We start from the raw sequence: 21478 nt of genomic DNA, 5'->3' as shown, positions 1-21478 counted from the left end.
GGGACAATTTCTTTTAAAGGAAATCTTTTTTTTAAAGGAAATCTTTCTTTTTTAGGTCATCCAAATCTCACCCAGGACCTGTTGTCCACATTAGTGACAATCCAATGGATGAAGGAAAGGTAGGATATATTGAAAGACTCTTCAATACATTATTTTCCGGAGTTTTTTAAAGTATAGATACCACTGCTGTTTTAGGAAGGATTAAGTATATGAGGATGAAATGAAGATTTTTAGGCCCTGAAAGTAATACAAAGCAAGGTACAGATATGACTGTAGGACAGATTACTGGAAAAATTCATCTTGTAATCAGAAACATTTGAAAACACAGATGAAAATGCTTAGCTGCAAAACTTCTGGAAATAAAAGCAAAGAATTTTACTTACGGCAACAAAAATTAGAATGTTACAAAAAAAACACCAATCATAACTAGAGTGCTGAAAGTGTGATGGAAATTAATTCAATTTTATCATGCTCTTGGGTGTTATTTCACAACTTTAAAATGCCTGTTTTATATAGCATATTTATATAGAATGCCATATACTTTGTTCTTATATTAACTAATATGAGACAGGGGTTTWGTGGAATTTGACATCTAACACCTACTTACATTTTAGGCAGTTTATTATAATCACTAGTTTCTGTCTGCAAAGGAAACTGGCCTGCGGAACAACAAGATATTTCAGAAAAGTAAACTTAACTGAAATATGTGAGAATGGTRTATGTATTAGATTAGTCTTTTCATTTTTATGAGATAGTATTAGCATAATCTTCTGTTTATCTTGACAAAAGGTTTTACAAAAGTACATGTTCTTGAAGCTCTTGCAARATAGGAGTGTTTGTCCTGTCATACCATTTTTCTTTCTAGTGTTCTGCATATACAGGAGAAATATTTTTTTGTCTCCTTTGTGTTTTTCATGTCAGTAGTAGATTAAATTGGAGAGAGGGAATGATACTATTGTCTTAGCAGTGGTTTGACAATTTTAGCTAGTTATCAGCTTGTATCCTAGGCACCTGATGTTCTAGTGCAACAGAGAATTTAGTGAGTAGAGGCTTTTTTTCGTTAGTGTGAAGCTCACTGCAGTAAGTGTGTAACTATGGGTTTCTGTGTAGAATTAGGTTTGAATCACATTCCAGGCTTATGGACTCTAGAATATGRATGCAATGAAGCTACTGCAATTTCAGAAAACACAAAGGATCAATCTCTTTTATATATTCCACCCCTTATCTAATTATTGTGAATTAAAGTTTAAAAATTAGTTTTATTGATCAGGCTATCAATCAGTTTTTTGAAATCTGACTTTACACTTTTCTTACTTTTCATAAGAAAAACATTGCTGAAAAAAGCCCTGTGCAGTTGCAAAAAACCCCTATGTACTCCCTTTTAAAATTTGTTCATGCTTTTAGCTTTTTAATCATAGTATTTTTCTAATGTTTTAAATTAAAAAATAGAAAAGTTATAAAATATAGTGTATGACAGGTAAGATAATTTGAAGTAATAGTATACATGACATTAATGGGAACAATTGAATATTCACTTTTATTTGGTCAAACATATCTAATATTTATGATATTTTAGGACTATATAGCACTGAAAGAGATGAAATATTTTATTTGTAAGCTGRTAAGAGATCTGTTATTTTTTGTACTGGAAACAACTGTATACCTTGAAAATCTTAACATTCTGAAGAGACTGTCCAGGCAAAACCTCTAGGTATGGCAGTAGATTGTTACTGTTATGTTATGGGTTTGTTTTTGTTTTGCTTTTTTTCCATTAAGAGGAGTAGCATGAATGTCCTTTGTATTTGCCACAGCTTTAGGGAAATGATAAGTACAAAGTAGAAGTCTCTAACAGTGAGGCCTTTACCTCTTTAATTTTTRTTTTTATAACTACTTGCTGTTAGTAGATGTAGTATTATGCTGTGTATCTTTGGGACAAGAACTACAGGCATTGCAAATGGTCTCATTTTGCTTTTCCTTATCAAGAATTAATGTATCTTCTTATTAATGCAGCTTCTGATTGGCTTTGAATCTGGAACAGTGGTATTATGGGACCTGAAGTCAAAGAAGGCAGATTACAGATATACACATGATGAGGTAACATTTTTTATCTGCATTGCTTACTCCGAGGATATAGTTCGCTACTTTAATAGTGACTTTTATTATTTTTTTAATCTCCTGTTTCTGTCACCAGTGGATCAATAAGTAGGCCTCTTTGAAATTGTAAGTGCAGGAAATGTTCTCCAAGAGAGCARTATGGCTTGGAAAATAAGCTTCAGACCAAATAACTTCACTGAGTTTAAGTTCGTGAAGTACTGAATGGTGGCATGAATTGGWTTTCTTCACGAATTTTTTGTGGGTGAAACTTTTAGATCTTTTCTSTGAGTCATGTGGCTTTCACTTGTATTAAGGGCTTAAGTTAAAACAAGATAGTTTAGCAATTTCTGTAATTTGGAATCTCTCACGTATCCTGAAAATGGAGAGAGGAAATGGCAGCGGAAGAAAYACTAAATAGTCTCACTACAACATTTCTCTGAATGCCTTTTCTCAGTAGAACAAGATCAAGATCAATTCTTTGGAAGAAGACTGGGGGAGGTTTAAAAAAATCARTAGCATTAAGTTGCATTAGTTTCTTTAAGACTTGATTCTTGAGAGAATACTGTTTTTGAAGACTGAGATTAAAAAATCCTTTTGTATAGTATGCAAGTTGATGTATTTAATTTAAAATTGGTGTCAATTAAATTTTATTGATTGCAAAATAGCTGTATCATTGTTCAGTACCAGCTTTAGGGTTTTTGGGGTGGTAAGTGGGGCAGGGTGGTTGAGATATTTTGGTGGCAGTTCTGACTCAGTTCTTGTACTTGTGTGCATTCTACCAATCAAGAGTTTGCTTGTAGGGGAAGTCTCTGAAGTAGTCTAAGCCGTAGATCATCAGAAATGCCCATATRAACCCCAAAGTATGTTGTGCAAAGAACAATTTTTCTCTCTTCCATTTTCACTTCATGAACCTAATTAATTCTCTATCATTTTTTTTCATAAACTTACTCATATTGTCTTTTTCTAGTGTTAAATTGTTTCTGTACCTCTTGTTCTTCATGTTCTTYTCTAACTTTTTTAACCATTCTGTTTTATCTTTGTTTTATAAAACAGAAACACAGCAGCACAATATATATGAAGATRTGGGTACACTGGATTTATCATCCAGTGGAATAATTGTCTTGTTTAYTTTTTCTCTTGATCTTGACATTGAATTAGCCTCTTGATGCTGCAAGTGTAAAGTAGATACTTTATTTGAACAGCCCACTAAAAACTAGGGACTCATTCTTCAGGTGTTACTTGTCAGGTCAAATTAGGAATCATTTTGCATTGACCTAGTTTGACAGTAAAAATTTTAAGTCTTTCTGCAGTTTTTCACTGAAATCTTGATTTCTACTTGGAATGTGGTTTGGTACTGTCAGCAGCCTCTACCATTTTAATATGGTTGTTCCAATTTTCGAAGTTGCTTATGAATAAATTGAGCAGTATAGATCCCTGTGCATCTCTACAATTTAGCTTGATCCGTAAACTTATCAATTAGTGCCAGCCTGTCTTTATGGAAGTAAATCAATYTGGAATAGCCAGTTATTTATTTGTTCAAAAATATCTAGTCTGTTTAGTTTTAGCTTCCTTTGAGATACATTGTTGGGGACTTTGAAAATTTTATAGACAGCTTAAGTGCTGTTTCCGTGAGCCACATGCCTGTTACCGTTCTTGGAGTTTTGTTTGACTATAACTACCTCTCACAAAAAGCACATTGACTATTGACTTGTCCATATGTCCATTAACTCTTTTTTTAAAAATTTTATTGCAATTTATTGTGGTTTGCTTTGGATTTTGTGGTCCATTTACTTAAAAATTGACTAAATACCTATCTTGATATTTTTGGAACTAATCCTGACTTGAGAGGCTGCAAAGAGCTGTGAATAGTTCAGATACTATATCTTTGATTTCCTTTAGGATTTATAAGTGAATGTWGCTAGGTCTTCTGTTTGGTTCTTTTGATTGCAAAAGAGGTATTGAAATACCTCAGATCRGACACTTGGTAAAGAAATGTGCTTTTCATAACTTGGGATTGGTTAGGAAGGGAAGAGGAAAAAATGATCATCTGGTAACATATTGGTTTCATAGTTCAGAAGACTCAGTGTGAATCAGAGAAACAGTGCTTTGTCCCAGGARATCTCCTCTGTCTCTGGTTAGTGTGACACAGAGCAAAGAAAGTTCTCATCCATTTYGTTTCCTGCTAACAAACTGCGTAAAATCGAATATTTCTGTACGCAGAATCTTTCTAGCTAGTTTTTTGTTGACTTCCTGGTTTCATGGTGTTGTCAGAGAGCTTCTTTCATGAACTGACTGTAAGGGCTATATTCCATCCATGAACATGTGTGCCAGCCTACCCTTRGGGGACAGGAAGCACCTAATGTCGCAATGTGCTTTGCCTCTTCTCTCAAGGGGGGTAACGAATGTGACATTCTGCCCTGTAGCAGGAGCAGGATTTTAACCCTCAGGATTTCTACCCTTGGTTCTCCACTTATTCTTGATAAGAGCTCTTCTGAGTGCGGAGTTGACAACCAGTGAGAAGAGAGGTGCTTATCCAGTCTTGTCACGCTTGCCAACTTAGTGGGTGGCTAGGCTTCCTCAGGCATCATCAGCATGGTGGCCAGGACATTGATATTATAAAAAACGTTTGCTAGAAACTTTGCCATTGGATTGATTTCCTCATCTCTCATCACTTTGTGGTTGATGTTATTCTTAAAGCATGTAACTTGAAGATCTGTGCAGTCTATCACCATCATTTGATGCAACTTTTTTGACTCAAAACTTTGGATGTGTGCAGGGATCCAAATGTCATCCTTTGTTCGTTATCAGAGGAAGATCATAACGAGAGTCAAAATCCCTGTGTGTCCTGAGGCTTGTGGAAAGGTATCTGTTATTTCCTGAGGGAAGAAGTTGAATCCAATTATAGGGTTTTGTAGCTTCCTGCTTGGTTTCATTTTAAATGGCCTGACCTTTAGGAGGCTTTCTTGAAGCAAATCTCCCTGTTGTGATAGGGCAGTCTCATTTGTTGTCTGAAAGCTCAGTTARTGGAACACTGGCCACACTTTCTTCCTGTCTGAACACCTGTACCTTCCCAGCACCCTGGACYAACAGCTGCAGCACAAGAATGCTGGGACACTCATCCCAATGACAGGAACAGCTGGGTGACATTAACCATAGCYGGGAGACGCAGCTCTAGGTTGTGGTCAGGGTTAGTGCTGATTGCTGGCATATTCTTCCCCTACAACATTCTAGTTAAAAGAAAATTCAGAGAATTTAGTTATAGTTTGTTCTTGATCTTTCTATATTATGAATTAAATCCTGAACTTAAGTTGTATTTTTTTATTATAACAGTAATATTTTGAGTAATTACAATTAGTTAGAATAATGCACAAATGGAACATTCTTTTTCAGAGATATTGGAGGAAAGTATTTGTACATAGTGGAGCTGTAGCTGTGAATGAATTTTTGTTTAGAATATTTCTTTACTTAAAACATCCTTTTTGTCTTGGGAGGTTCAATGAAAAAGTGAGACTAAATTTTTTTGCTCCATTCTTAAGCCCTTTGTGTTCAGACATTGGGGATTTAAGGCAGGTAATCTGTGCATTTGTTATGTGGAATACAGTTTATATTGTAGGCATTTCCCAGCCTGTATGTTCATGAAAGAAATAAAACAAATTTCTCAACTGTTAGCTTTTTCTAAAAAAAAACAAAACAAATCCCTCAACTATAACTTCTGAAAACTGAAGCTTGTTTTRTAATCAAGTCCCTTCTTCAAGTAATATTTTGTTTGTTCTGATKTTCTGATGTCAAGTAAGCTTTGATAGCATTAACTATAATGCATTRTAGATTACTATTTTTAGGCTCAGTGTTCTGGTACATGGCTGAGTGTAAGATTATTTTAGAGCATTAAAAACATGTCAAAGTAGCCTGTGGAATTACAAGGACAGGGGAAAGAGAAGCAACCCTGGTATATGACTTGCCAGAAACCAAAGTCTGTCAATGTATTTCATTTCATCGAAACAATCTTCATGATGCTTTGTCATTTAAGTCTCAGTAGCAGCATTTTTTTGTTTTTTTCCTTTTGCAGCATTTTTCTCCTTCCTTAAGTTATTGACGAGAGAGTTAATCCTAAATTTTAAAATACTTTCTTTGTATATTTTGGTGAACCTTTAGAAAAGGAGTCAGTATCATTCATCCATTCAAGGTTTACCGAAAATGCTGCCCATGTCATAGAAATTAAAGGACTATCTAATAATAAGACAGTGAAATCTGGATAGGATGTGGTAAATAACTGGTCTGGTTTGCAGAATAACTAATCATGGACTTTGCCAGTCATGCACAGTATATTTCAAACTCAATTAATGTCACAAGAGAGTAAAGGATCATGGCAAAATCCAAAGAATTATGAAAGGGTTTATCAATGCCTCTGATGCATTCCTCTGGGAARGTATGCACAAACATTTCCCCAAAGATTGTGTTATACTTGAAAAGTAAGCAGAGATGCATGCTGTTTAAAAAAACAGTTTATTTTGAGTGTTTTTTTTCCCAGAGCTGTAGCAACTTCATTTGTGGTAGTCTAAATTTGGTGTTAGAAAAATGGATTAAAAAWTTTCTTTTGAAAACAGGGTAAACTGGTTAAATTAATAACTTTGGTATGAATATCAATGAAATCCTCCATGTCCTGTCCTGGTTTTGGCTAGGATAGGTTTAATTTTCTTTCTAGTAACTGGCACRGTGCTAGTTGGATGCACTCTGAATAACTTTAGTACCACATCTATGTTGTGCTGAGTAGTTGTTTTTATTTCATTATTAAACTGTTCTTGCCTCAACCCTTGAGTAGTACATTTTTTCTGATTTTCCTCCCCATCTTGCTGGTGAGCGAGCAGCTATTTGTCACCTGGCTGCTGGCTGGGGTTAAACCATGGCAGATGAGAAAAGTGGTCTCAAAATAAGTGGTTCAAAATAATATACATGTCATCAGCTCTAGGGCTAAAATAAGCCTGTAGGAATTTATAAGAATGAGATTATTTGTAAGAGTGGGATTATTTGTATCAGTATGTAATGAATTGAAATTAAATTCCCTTAGTGGAAAAATACTATCAAAACTTGAATCTTTATTGATGAACTTGTCTCTTAAATTGTAAGGTTTCATTTAAATTATTAATTTTTGTACCTCTTAAAAGAACTAATAACAAACAATTTCTAGGGATATTGACAAGCTATTGCAGAAGTAAAGCTAAACTTCATAAAATGTTTTAAAATACGCATTAATCTCTTGAAAACCTAACGGTCTACTAAAGATTTCTGCAGGACATTTGCATATAAATGCTTTTAATTTTATTCCTCAGACTTTTTTGGTTTATTTGTGATTGCATTTCACAGTCCTATGTAAGTCTCTCTCGGTTAACTGCTGCAAGAATGTTTCCTACTTAAAATCAAGTATATTCACCTTCTTTGTAGGCAGCATAACAGTAATTTTTCCATATGGGATAATCTTTCTGGAACAGATGTTGAATTGAGGCTGTGTTTATGTACAGCCTGTCTCCACATAAAATTTGGGGTTAGTTTCTCCAATTTTTGATTAAGTTTTGGCATATGYAGGACAGCATGGTCAATGGTACTGTTGTTCAAAAAAGTAAGTTTCAATTCCCCATCCCCCACATAACTGTTTCAGAAGTTTTGAAACAAACTTCCTTAGAGTACAGAACAGGTACCTGAAATTTGAATTAAAGTGAAGGGGATAGTAGTAATAAATCTTTAGTTGTAATCTTTATTACTCTAGTAATAAATCTTTAGTTGTAACTCATTAAAGATTTACTTAGACGAAGCTGATTGCTTTGTTAATAGAGTTCTCTCTGTGTAAGTTCCTATAAACATTCCCTGTATCTGGTTTGTGTTTGTAAATGGAAGGACTCAGAATGGGRGTGAGGGTCAGAACTTGGTTAGCCTGTGCAGACAGCTCCACTAAAGGATACAAATGCTCTGTGCCTTAAATATGGCAACAATCCTGTGTSATATTTGGGTATGATGTTGTATAAGGGGTTACTTTCTGGTCCGATATCACCAGAAAATATTTGAGACAATTGCGTCTGCTCCAGCTGATAGAAACATATTGCTGCATTATGGTACTAAAAAGACAACAGGAAGTTTTAATCATGATGAGAATTAAGTTTAAAATTGAGAGTTTTATTCTACATCAGTAAGTTTTGTGTAAAATATTGGAATAAAAATATATTACTYCTAGGGGCTCTTGAGTGTCTTAGAAGATTTGCATAGATTTGCAGTCTCAYGGGTTTCTGCTTGATTTAACTACTTTATAATTCAAATTCCAGTGCTAAAATTAACCCTGGAAAAAATGTGAAAACTTTTTTGCTCCTGTGTATTAAATGATTTTTCAGAAATCACTTCTGTTTTAGTAATTGAGGCTGTTGCTAGTGAACAACTAGTGCTGTCAGCCAGCTGGTACTACTTAAGGTTATTGTGCTTTTTTCATTATAACTGTCTTGTCACTGTCACAGCTTGTTGTGTMCCGTGAGATAATGCTGGAGCTACTTACAGAGTTGGTTTTATGTTTTAGGCTTACAAGATTTTGTGAATTGTGTRATAGCAGAGATATTGCTCTATGCAAAAGTTTATCGTACCCAGCCCACAAAATTGTTAGTTGGATCAGTAAAAAAAGTTTGTCTTTTAGTTATATTTAAAAAAATATTTGCCTGCCTTACTAAATATAACAAGAGACTCTATAAAATCAGGCAGTAAATAGTCATAAAGTCGAAAGGCTCATTGTTCTCTTTCAGAATGTTTTATTTTTCATCCTTCCATGTTCCTTGCAGAAACTGAGAGCCGTCGTCCTTCTTCTTTGTGCTCAGTGTATCAGATCTTTTCATCTTCTTAAGCATTTATGCTGTTTCAACAGTAATAGGTTGTTGCATTTCCCTCCTCTTGACATTCTCTTTCAAGAAAAGGAAGAAATTATAATTTCTCAGTTCTACTCTTCCTTCCTTTTWTCAAATTTGCTTTCTCACAGATTCTTAAGACCTGTTTCTACATAAATGTGGATCAAACTGTTCCATTTACACTGTGGGCTGCCTACTGTTGTCAGGGTTAGACTTCATATGGGAGATTATGTAAAATGTACTGATTATATTGTATTGCTAAGCATATTGTAGACATTTTCTCAGTGACAAGAACTTTTAAAAGTGCTATCTTCTATTTACTGAGTCTGCAGTCTCAAACTCATCCCTTGCTTTATTTGGTATAATGTTGCTAAACAAAACCAATTTTTCAGTATTTATTCAAGATTTCTTTAAAAATACCATATTTTGCTAAATAAAACTGTATTTGACAGACAGAATGAGCAAGACTATTTAACTTTGGATACCAGGAAGACGTCATGTGAGGTGTCTAGGTTTCTGAGCAACATGTGTAGATGTGATACTGGTACATAGAATCTGTCTTCTAATAAAATCTATAGTGATTCCACAATACATAGGGAACAATATTAAACTTAACTAAGAAATGCTAAACTTAATCTGTAGTTTACAAATATCTAAATCTCCTGTTCATTTAAATTGGAGAAATTATTATTGGAGCCTCTAGGCTTATGTAGTGTAGCTATTTTCTGCTGTCATTTAAGCTCTGGATTCTCCCAGTCAGTTTGCTGGAAACAGCCTTGTCTCTCTGTATAACTTCGTGATATATGAAGACATGKTCTGTATATAATCAGTTTGAGCAAAGCTAGCTTGGTTCTGTCATGAGATGTGCTCTTCGCCCAGTAATTATTGCTTAAGTTTTAATTTCTAATTACAWTTCTCTACTGCTCAGACACACAGGTTTCCTCACAGAGGAAATCTCATGGTACCTGAGGAGCTGGAGTGAGTCTAAGATCTGCTTTCAGACAGAATCACTATCAAGAGTATTTACTCAAAAGATGGTGTTGTAAAGCTCATCAGCTTTCACTTACTCAGCAAGTGTTTTTCTAGTTTTATCTAGAGTAATGTCTTTGTCATAAAATACACCTTTCCAGGAATACCAAAAGCACCTGCTTTTCTAGTTTATGTGGAGTAATGTCTTTATCATAAAATCCACGAGGAATAACAAAGTTCCATATTTCTTGCAATTATTTCTTCCTATTTATAGAGAAATACTTTGTGGTTTCATTGTTTACTGATATTTTGATGCTAYAGATAAATACCCTTGAACATCACCTACTGGTTTCCTAGTGCCTCTGTGTACTAATAGAGATGATGGAAACACAAATGGCACCAATCTTTTCTTACTATTTAATAATTTTGCCTTATTTGTATATTTTCCATCATTGTTTACTTTCCTCTCATCTGAAGGCAGGAACTAGATTTTATTTATGAAGCAGTTTTCATTGCATTCCTAATTTTGGGAATATAAAGATGATTTTGTACTTRTAGAAAGATTTATTAGTAGATTCCTGTGCTTTCCTGCACCTCAAAGCTATMATTACAGTATTAGAGCATCCAAACTACTACTTTGCTTTCGTCATCATAGTGCCAAAAAAGTGTTCTTCAATACTCATTTTATGGAAGTGTTTAGCCAATGCTTACCTCTTGTGCACATTCATATACACATCTCAAAATGGTATGTGCTTGAACTTAATGTTCTCATCCCATGTTTTTTTGTATGGGTGGTGTGTTTTTCCCAACAGTGAAAAATTTTGGTTAGCAAAGCTTAAATAAGTGCTTGTAGTTTTTCCATTCATGCTGTCCTTCATGGAAAAATACTTCAATACTATTCTGATAGTCTCCACCCTCCCATCACCACCCCCCAAGCAAGTCACGACAATGAGGACAGTATTTTTGATGGATAAAGTGTGTCTGAAAGTACTACTTACTAACAGAAAACTTGCCATGGGTAATTGAGGACATAATAAGATAGGTATTATTTAATTAGTAATTTCTCTAATTGGCTTTTGCTATTTAATGTCACTGAGGAAGGTGTAAGGATAAAATGATGATAGGATACACAACTTACACTGTTAATGTTTTTCTTGCATAGGCTATCCACTCCGTGGCTTGGCATCATGAAGGGAAGCAATTTATTTGCAGTCACTCAGATGGTACCTTGACCATATGGAATGTAAAATCTCCTACCAAACCATTCCAGACAATCACTCCACATGGTAAGATAAAAATGGATACCCACCGCTCCTGACTTGTAATGCAAGTAAAAAACTTTCTCTGTCATACCAGATTCTCATAGGTTTCACTTAAAAAAAAATTTCATTAAATATGAGTCCAAATCAGTGCAACTTYCTCTAAATCTCTGAATTTTAAGCTTGTCTTTTATACAATGGTGCTGACCTCAAAGTTAACCGTTGCATATTTTGCAGGCTTTGCTTTTTGCTGACAGTGCAATCCCATGTGTTATTTAAAATACATACAAGCAAGCATCTGGTTTATGTATAAATGTGTAGATTACCACATAAATTCTCAGAAAGTTTTGTAACAAAGCAAGATGAGCATCTGGTAAGATGTTACCRTTTCTGAGAGGTCTTGCATTAATTTTAATCTAGGAAATTAACATTATATGTTGTTCTTCCGTGAAATATGCTGCTGCTCTTCAAATAAATTCTGCACAAATGCCAGGTTTACATGATGTGCATGTCTCTACATCATGTCTTAGCAACTTATTTCCTTTAGATTACTTAAGTATGAATGTGTCAGTGAGGATAATTGCACAGTTGAGGAAGAGCAGGCTTTTTGTGCTCGATTGAAGTCTTAGTCCTGAAGGATAATATTCAGGATAAACCTGACTTTACTTGTAATCTGACCAATTTTAATTGCAAAATGGTAGACACAACATAAATCTTTAGTCTCCTCATGCTACTTGAAACAACACTTTAGGGGAGGATTATACATTTGAAAAAAAAAATTCTACAGAAGTCAGGTTTAGTAGTGTTTTTTTCCTAAACATTCTATGTTGGTGTMCTGAGAGCTTTAACAAATTTTTGATAATATTATTCCAAGGCATACTCTATAAATGTCAAAGTTGTTGAATATATGTTTGCATCAATGTTTTATGTCTCAAGCTGCACAGTGAATTTCTTTACTTGCCATAATGTTACAGAACTGTGAGATTAACATGGGAAAATCATTTACTTTAGGAAAGCAGCTGAAGGATGGAAAGAAGCCAGAACCCTGCAAACCTATCCTTAAGGTGGAATATAAAACAACTAGAGCTGGGTAAGATTTGTTTTGGATGCAAAATGAACATATGTAATAGTGCAACACTCTGAGAGTGGACTTCGTTTCCCAGTTGTTGGGATGCATATTCTGATGGCATAGCTTTGTTTTAGTTTTGATAAGTCAGATATTGATGAATAAACTATAAAACCTTTTATGAATGAATTACTGTATACAAACCAAAGATGCTGCTAATGCATTGTCTACATGCTTCTTTCATGCTACTAAAACTTTTTGCTCAATTTTTTGAGAGTTCTAAAGAAAAAAAAGCTGATAAAGAAGAGACCAAAACATCGACATGATAAATTGAWCTTTGACAAATAGTAGCCCGAATCGAGTAGTCTAAAGTTTGAATGCATGTGCCTCCTCCCTAAAATGTTGACAAGAGTTTTTTCTAGTCRAGTGCTGTAATTTCTTCAGTGAAATGTGCCTAATTATGCACATTGAAAATGYAACAAAGCTGTAATTGGAACAAGAAGCTCAGATAGAATTACAGTATCTTGAGTAGCATGTTTTGTTACCAAGACTGCAATTAGGACTGGTGGATTTTATGAACTGTGTGGAATTTCTTTTATTTGTAGCTGTAAAAGGCTTTAAAGTGTTTGAGTAAAAAATGCAATATAAAGTTAAGATATTCATGGAAAGCTGTTGATGGAAAGCTGTTTGCAAAAGCCGATTTTTTTTGTCTTGTTTTTTTTTTTTCCTTTTATTCTTGGGGGGTTTGTGTACCATTTTCATTTGCTTTCCAGACATTCAGTAGAATTCAGACATTCTTCTGTAGAAGATGGCTACTTAAATGATGCAATATAATAGTATTGATATAATCATAATGTCACTGCCTTGAGGCGTTTTTATTTTTTGCTAGAAGTGTGGTAAATAGAAATTTAAAACTGTGGCTATCTCCCATATTTATAAAAATCTATCGTCAGCTGGAAATGTTTTTACTAGCAGAAGTCTACATCTGCTGCATAATCCTTTCTCAACTGAAATATCAAAAGCTGATCTAAAGAGACATAATCAAAAAATCTCAGCTTCAGAAAGTTACAATTTCTGCAATCAAAAACCTTCTTTTATGAATAGTGATTCTGAAGGAAAAGATTAGTTTGGAGCTTGTTCTGTGACATTATAGTATTGCAATGTGGAAACTAGTTGACTTTTCACACATTTTAAAGAGGAGTTTATTCCAGTATAATCTCTAAGAACTCACAGGGGTTTGGGGGGGCCTTTTTCCTAGAGTTGGGCTTTTTTTTTTTTTTTTKTTACACCTCCATTTTCTGGTGTTTATCCAAATGGAATGTTTGATACATGTCAGTTTACTGCTCTCTAATGTTTTCTATCTCTAGTCCATTGTTACATCTATAATTATTGATAGTCTTCCTGAATTTTAATTAAGAGGGGAGAAAAAACCCCACAACAAACAAATCCCCACCAGTTTGCACTGTGGTGGTGAAGCAGCGCACTTAAATTCTTCATTCATTTACTGCTACATGGACTTCAATTTTCGGTTTCACTTGTAATCTCATAAGAATTTTAAGGCAAGACAACTACATTTCATGCCTAAAATTTTGATAGATTTTCTGTTTACCATTTGAAATTGGTTAACTATGAGCAAGATAAGATTTTATCTTTTATCTAAAGTGCTGTCATTTCTTATACATGGTTTAATTTCTGTAGCACAGAGGAGAATAATTTCTGGGCAGGACATAATTTTTCAGGCTACTGGAACAATGTAAGAAACATATCAAATAAACTTTTTTCTATAGCAGTTTACTATAGCCATTTTTCAAAAACAAATATAAACAAAGAAAAAAAGCTTATATTTAAGAGATACTATTTAATGCATATTTAAGTTATATTTCAAGTCTTTATTATGAAAAAATAATTCACTATTTCCATGCTTTGTTTTAAACATCTTGCTATCACCCCTTTTTTGTTTCTCCCTTGTCTGTCTGGAGTGCTCAAAGATCTAGGCTTGTTCTGGTGTCTCCTCCAGTGGAAAACATTTCATTTATATGATCTTAACTGTTTTCTTTAATGCTTCGAAYTCTAATGAACTGTTTTTGGAGAAAAGGGGCTCAGAACCACCCAGAAGGAAGGAACATAACTGATGGCAACCTGTGTTAAGGGCTACAGACACTATTCTATTCACTATCTATAGACTCCACTATTTCAGCTCTTATTAATTCCTTCTCCCTTTTTTTTCTGCATTAAGTTTTCCATATTGTAAAACTGGAGTCAGGATAATAGGAGGACATGAGGCTTTTTTCTGATTTTCGTGGGCTACAAATTAATTTTCTAGTCTTGTGGGGTTTTCTGTTGTTTTTTATTTGGTTGGATGGTTTCGAAGTCCACCGAAAATAGCGCAAAAAGTGAAGAGCCAAAATAATGTACCCTACAACAAGAGTATGTCTGTTGCTTTATTTCTAGGAGAATATATTTGGAAAGGTTACTATTGATGGATAAGGGGTGAAAAAGGTACATTCTTCATACATTCCTTGTGCACACTGGCATAATTTTGCAATCCCAGAGCATAATGTCACTGTACTGCAGCCATTTTTCATTTAAATTTCATTCCATTATTTTGTGAAGCACTGAGTTTCAAAGGTAGCTTTCCTTTTGAGCTTTCTAAAATGGTTCCCATATTGCCTTTTATGCATACCTTTTCTGCCTAAAGTGAATTTAGAGAAGCTCTTGAGCTTCCTAATGCCACTCCCTTCCCCTCCAAATTCAGTCCTTCCTAGCACCACTTTCCACCCGTGCAGGTTCAGTATCTTACAGTATTTACTCTGGTTAGTAAATGCTACTCTGATAATAGCATTTTGGTAAAATTGTTCTTATCTAATAGAAATTAGAGCTCAAAAGACACCATGTAAAACATAATCCAGATGGATTTTGTCTTGGTAGCTGATGCAGCTGTCATTGACCCAGATGAGCATTGCCTCTTTGCAAGATAGCTGTGTGTAAYTGGGACCCAGAGATTATGCTAATAATGATGTCTCCTGCTAAATAAAAGTTCTTGATCTTTTGATTTAGTTGGAATAGTACTGTTTTCCTGTGTAAGCTTTTGGTTTAAAACCACACTTCCCAAAATTAATTTGTAGTTTTCTCTTCACTTCTACTTTAGAACTTCTGGTATTAAGGTAAACTAACTCTTGAAGTCTTTTCCATCTAAGATTAACTGCTTGACAAATTTACTCATGGTTTGAAAAGTAAGCCGGGTGGTACCAATGACCTGATTTCTGAATCTACCATTCTCTCATACATCTGGATTATTAGAAGCTGGCTCACATTTGACAGTTTACTTCTAAAATTGAGCAGAAATGTCCTCCTGGATTGTGAACCACTCAACTCTCAATTGTATTATGTTTTCATACACTACAAGACCTAATCCTGAGTTTTCTGAAATTTTTTTCAATGACCCAATGCCCCCTTTTATAGTGGATTTTTCATAGTATTCTCCAGGTGATTTAACATATTTAACTGATGAGGAAATTCATGTAAGATGATTACTTGAAAACCTGCTGAAGCAGAACCGTTTCACAGAATCTCTGTATGAGCAGCTGCTAAAAATACTACATAGCAATTCTCTAACATTTGAGCCCTGTTTTTTGTTAATTGTCTTCCMCTCTTCCAGGTAGGTAAAATGTAATTGCCAAAGTTGAATCCGTCTCATCTATTATATAAAGTACAAATATTTTTAATTTTTCTTTTGAATTGTGTATTTCAAATAACATTGTGCACTAACCTTTTAATATGTATCACAGCTGAAAGACAACACTTCCATTAGAAAATGCACAGTCTGTGTTCATGGCAAATCCATGGTTTCATGTAAATGTGAAAAATTAATGCACAAACTTGTAGTGGTCTTTCTAGCACACTCAAGTCAGCTTAAATCTTTGATTCATTTGTGAAAAATCCATGTGACAGGTCAGTGTACTCTATTCTTAGCTCTTCATTGTTTGCTTCTGAAGGATATAGTCTCCTGCAAGCCCGCCCAAAGCAGTTTGATTACCATGAGAAATAAAACCAGGAGTAGCTAACATACAGGTCTAACTGTGATGCATGAAAACTAAAAACTGGAATTTGTTACTTTGCTGTTGTCAGTCATTCAATCTGCAAGTCTTATAATTACTACAAGTTTTCTTGGCAGCATTATTGTTTAAAAAAAAACAAAACAAACACCCGGATTATTTCAGTGGACAAAAAAATACTGCAGTAAATCATTCCAAAACAATGAGAGCACACTAGTATTTTTCTCTTCCCTGACATCCTGAAAAATACCAGGCTGCATTCAAGTTTGAGCTTTCTTGAAATTACTTCATGGACGTGACCATAAGAGATYGTGTGAAGTTTAAACACGAAGAGCTGAGATTAAATGAAGACTCAGGGAAAACTTTTCTAGAAATACACTCTGGGCTACTGTTCTAGGCAGGATATTAAACTTGATGGACCCATGGTCTGATTTATGTGCATTCCTTTGGGATCTCTTCCTCAGCTGGCAGTGCACTTTGATCTTATCAAATCTTTGGTCAGAGGTCTTTCTGGAAGATCAAACAGATTGTGAAATAATTGTAGAAGCTGGGAGCTTATCTCAGCATGCTTTGCCTTCCATGCTACAAACACAGAGAACACTTCAGCTWACTCTTTAACTCATGACTTTCAGCATGTGCATAAACCAAACCCTTAATATACAGTTATCAAGAATAAAGATGTGTCTAGTCTCACATTTGTGTTTCAAATGCCAGCTAGTGAAAGCCACTTAGACAGAATGGAAAAGATGGTATTATAGGAAAGGATAAAAAAAAAAATTCTTCAGCCACTTTTTTTACCATATATCAGGAGGGGGATTTTTCCACAGAAATTTTCTCTAGAYACTGACATACTAGCTGCTTCCAAGAAAGATGCAAATGAAGGGTAGGATTTCTACCTAAAGTAAGCATAAAAGTAGATCAGAGGCAACTGATCAATATGTAAAGGGCTTATTTTTCCTTCAGAAATATAATGTGAAATTTGAAGGAATAGTCAGTAATGAGTGACATTTATTTCTTGAGCTGTATACTTACAGTCAGTCTACTCCTTAAAAAAGATTGTCCTGTTTCAAACATAAGCAGTATTAAAATGAGTGACCCTTGATAATCAGGAAATAAGAAAATACCTGGTAAAATGAGCATCTTTACTTCGTCTTGTTTTTCAATAAAGGAGATTGTAAACTGTACAGTATGTGCATATTAGAAATATATGAATGTATTTAAAAGTATGTTTTTGCAAGGCTTTTTTAAAAAAATCAATAGAAGCCTCTAATCTCAAGGCTATAAGAAATTGCTTTGCTCTACTCAGCTTTTTGGCTTTGCAGTAGGAGTAGTGAATGACAAAGTAGTTTCTTGAATTCTGTGCATGGTGGTAGGGGGAAAAATGGATAAAACATCTAGAGTAAATGTGTGATACTACTGAAAAKGTGTTATGTTTTTGAAGTGTATCCAGCAGTTGGTTGCTTCTCCAAGGCAGTCATATCATTGTACAGCAAGTAAACAGGTCTATTTCTTCCTGATTCTGCTAGGCCCTTTTATTTTATGGATAAATGGGACTSTTGGCAGATCTGAATCTGCAGTTCAGTAGAAAAGAAACAACTCTAAATTTGTACACAACTTAAAAAAGTCTCATCCTGCTAAGCAGTTACAAATATTGGTTAAATAAGAAATATAGAACAAAAGGTTTAGAGGAGTTGTCTGACTTAAACAAGAGTTAGAATAAGATTTCAAATTTATACCCAGGCTGTATATTTCATGGAGAGCTGGTTTCCATTTTTTTTTGTCTATCTCTACTTAATATCTCATTGAAATTTATTATGAGTTTGCAAAACCTGCCTAGTCTCTTTTAGCCTACTATCCTGACTTGATCATAAATGCCTCTGCTTTATTCCAGGGAGCCTTTCATCATTCTCTCAGGAGGCTTGTCATATGACACTGTAGGAAGAAGACCATGTTTAACAGTCATGCATGGGAAAAGTACTGCTGTGCTAGAAATGGATTATTCTATTGTTGATTTTCTAACCCTGTGTGAAACACCATATCCTAATGGTAGGCTCTGTAAAGATTTTTGTCGGTACCTTGACTTCTTATCTGTGGAGTTTTATCCCATTGGAATATTCTTTACTATTGTCTTTCTGTTCTGTCTCTGGGGATCAGACTGCAGCGGCAACATCTGTTATCCCTATTGTCTGAAGTGTAGTTTACTTGCCAAAAACATCCTAATAGAATAGTTTATTATAAAGCCTATTTTGCTTCTAGAAAAAAAAGCCAGTTACTCATAGCATGTTTTTTTCTTTTTAATCCCAAAAGCATGTGCAGACAAAAAGCATTACAACTTTAAGCTGTAGTTACTGTGGCAGATGTGTTCATCTGTGTGTGTTTGAGCACATAAGACCTTTCCAGTCAATGCTAAACTTCTGTATTATTTTTAACTTTTCATGGCTTTWTTCATTCCAAAACTTATGTGGATTTCATCACTAACCTGTAATCTCTTCTCTGCAGCGGGGAAATTCTTACCATAGTTTAGGTAGCTATTTTACATGAATAGTATTATATTGTTGATGATTCCAACGATTTTTGCTGTCAACTTCCATCAGAGTGTATAAAACTACTTAGCTTGGAAATTGGGGTCTGCCTGAAAGACAGCAGTATAAACTTAGGAAACTTTTGAGTTTTTTATTTTACTGTCAAGTGAGCTGTCTTTTGATCCATTTTGTAAGCGTTTAGAACTTAAACCCYACTGAACATGAGGAAAAGCAGTTTAGGGGTGGGAGAATGTTACTCAGAAATTGGGTCTTTCTCTCATACAACCTGCTTATGCAAATTACTCTGTATATTCCTTTTCTGTTATCTGAGCTGCTGAGAATATTGAATTAAAGCAAGAATTTGATTTTCCTGAGCTTGGAGTCTTCACAAGTCTAGTGGCTTGTGAATACTGGAGTCATCTAAGTGGCTTTCTAATCTCAACTGCCAGAGTGCAAGGACTGATTACRTTCTTGAGGCTGTATGTGCATGATCTCCTCTTACCAATAGTAACTTTTTGTTGTTGTTTTCAGACTTTCAGGAACCATATGCTGTAGTTGTTCTCCTAGAAAAGGACTTAGTACTGATTGACCTTGCACAAAATGGGTAAGAACTTTCTAATATATAAAATTGCAACGGTAACATCTATTCTCTGGCTATATCTGTGGTAAGAAGTTGCTTAAAAGGAGTATCCTACTGCAGTATTCACAAATAATACCTATCTAACATATTTTGAGTCTTGTGTTTATTTGTCCATGGAACAATCCATACACTGTCATTAGTGTTGATTAAAAAAATCTAAATACTAGAAAATTCTTTTGTCAAGGGTTTTAAAATTCATATAGGCAGTAACAAATAACTGTTAAGGGATCAGGARCAGAGAAACAAGCTAAGGCCTTAGTACTGTTCCTGGTTAATCTCCAACAGTCAGTGAAGAAAAATCCTTGGGAAGAGCATCCTCCTGGGGCAAAGCAAAAACCTGTAAATATTTGTCCTAAAAGTCGATGATGACACTTTAGATAATGAAGACTATGGAATTTGAAGAAGATCAAGTTTTGTCCTAATAGCTCTGTAGCTATTGAGCAATTTCATTTAGCTTTTCCCGGTGTCATATGGCCATGCGCTGTATCCAAAACTTGTTTCTGATATACCAATAGTATTAGGCTTCTAGCATTCACATTTAGTTTGCAGTGCCTGAAATTTGAAGTTATGTCAAGGCTTATTCTATTTCATAATAAAAAAAACTTCAGCAATTATATTTTTAGAAGACTCAAAATGGTCTTTTATGATTGACTTGGAAACTATTAATTTTCATACCTTAAAAAGCAACAAAATTTATASCAAAGAAATCTACAGGCTTCCTTTTAAATTGTGTTCTCACATGGATTTGTCATATTTTGTGAAAGCTAAGCCTCTTTTGCAAATAGTTTTGAAAATATTTTTGTAAATTTCCATATAGCCCTGCATAAAGTTCCTGATATGCAAAATGTTTTCATCCATTGTTGCTAATTTTTCTCTTTGATGGGTTGAGAAGCTGTGTCTTTTCACCTGTCAAAAAAAGGGGAGATAAAAAGGGGAARGCAACATATAGCATGTATTTCCCTGGAGAAAAAAAGTTCTTTGAACACAGATGCATTTACCTCTGTTAGTATTATTGACTATTTTCCTCATTAAGCCTTTGTCACTCTTCTGGTGGAGGTAGGGTAGGGGAGCAAATGTGTGTATGTTCTTCCATCAGTAACTGAGTCTTGCTATCTGTAACTTTCATAAAGAGATCTTGAAGTTGCAAGTAGATTATACAAAGTGCTGGACAACTTCATCTTAGTATAGCATGTAAATAAAAGGTGAGATGAGAGTCTCATTGGAAGTATAGACTGAAGAGTTAGAAATAAATTCATAGCTCCACATTATTACAATTGGGACTTAGTAGCTTAATTTTTCCACAGGCTGCTAAATTAGTAAGCTTTTAAAAATATAAAACTACAGGAAATAGTAGTGTTCTAGAAGTATTCTCAAAACTACAAACTTCATACTCCATCTAGAGTACTACACTACCTTTATAGTATACTAGAGGAGCAGTAGTGTGTAGTTCATRGTTCATGATTTGATATGCATTCATTTTTCTCTTTACAAAAAGAAAGCCAGCTTAGTCCTTACTGTTTTACTTGTGTWCTGCACTTGAAAAAACATGTTTTCCCTAGCTTTAATAGTTACCTTCTTTCTTCCTTTAAAGGTATCCTATATTTGAGAATCCCTATCCTTTGACTATACATGAATCTCCAGTTACCTGCTGTGAATATTTTGCTGATTGTCCTGTGGATCTCATACCTGCACTTTATTCAGTCGGTGCTCGACAGAAACGTCAAGGTTACAGTAAAAAGGTACAACATCTACTACACGTTTGTATTTTAAAATACTGAGAACTAGAAGCTCTAACTAACATGAGTGGCCTTACTAAGACCAAAGCTTTACCTGATTCATCCTGCCTTTGACAATGGCTAATAGCAGATGTCTGGGGAGGATGTAGCATGTGTCAAGCCCTTTTGTGATGTGCTCCCATCAATTGCCATACCACTGGAAGCTAAAGGAATTCCTGGAACAGGGGTAGTGGGGTAGTATTTATAGCCCTTATTAATTTTT

The 21478-nt window shown here is 34.7% G+C and overlaps 1 protein-coding gene across 7 annotated transcripts in view; it reads left to right on the top strand.

Moving 5' to 3' along the window:
* STXBP5 (syntaxin binding protein 5) overlaps window positions 1–21478 on the top strand; it is a 107468-nt gene that overhangs the window by 42471 nt on the left and 43519 nt on the right. For all 7 annotated transcript variants that reach the window (XM_057364001.1, XM_057364005.1, XM_057364003.1 and 4 more), the window contains exons 7-13: window positions 56–119; window positions 2011–2094; window positions 11101–11224; window positions 12209–12287; window positions 18210–18364; window positions 19372–19444; window positions 21072–21219. In XM_057364001.1, the coding sequence (XP_057219984.1) occupies window positions 56–119; window positions 2011–2094; window positions 11101–11224; window positions 12209–12287; window positions 18210–18364; window positions 19372–19444; window positions 21072–21219 (727 nt within the window). The remainder of the gene's footprint in view (window positions 1–55; window positions 120–2010; window positions 2095–11100; window positions 11225–12208; window positions 12288–18209; window positions 18365–19371; window positions 19445–21071; window positions 21220–21478) is intronic.

This window comes from Malurus melanocephalus, unplaced genomic scaffold, assembly GCF_030028575.1.
Source record: "Malurus melanocephalus ecotype Western Australia unplaced genomic scaffold, MMel_1.1 scaffold_33, whole genome shotgun sequence".
Lineage (NCBI taxonomy): Eukaryota > Metazoa > Chordata > Aves > Passeriformes > Maluridae > Malurus > Malurus melanocephalus.
This window is presented reverse-complemented; position numbering and strand designations above follow the sequence as displayed.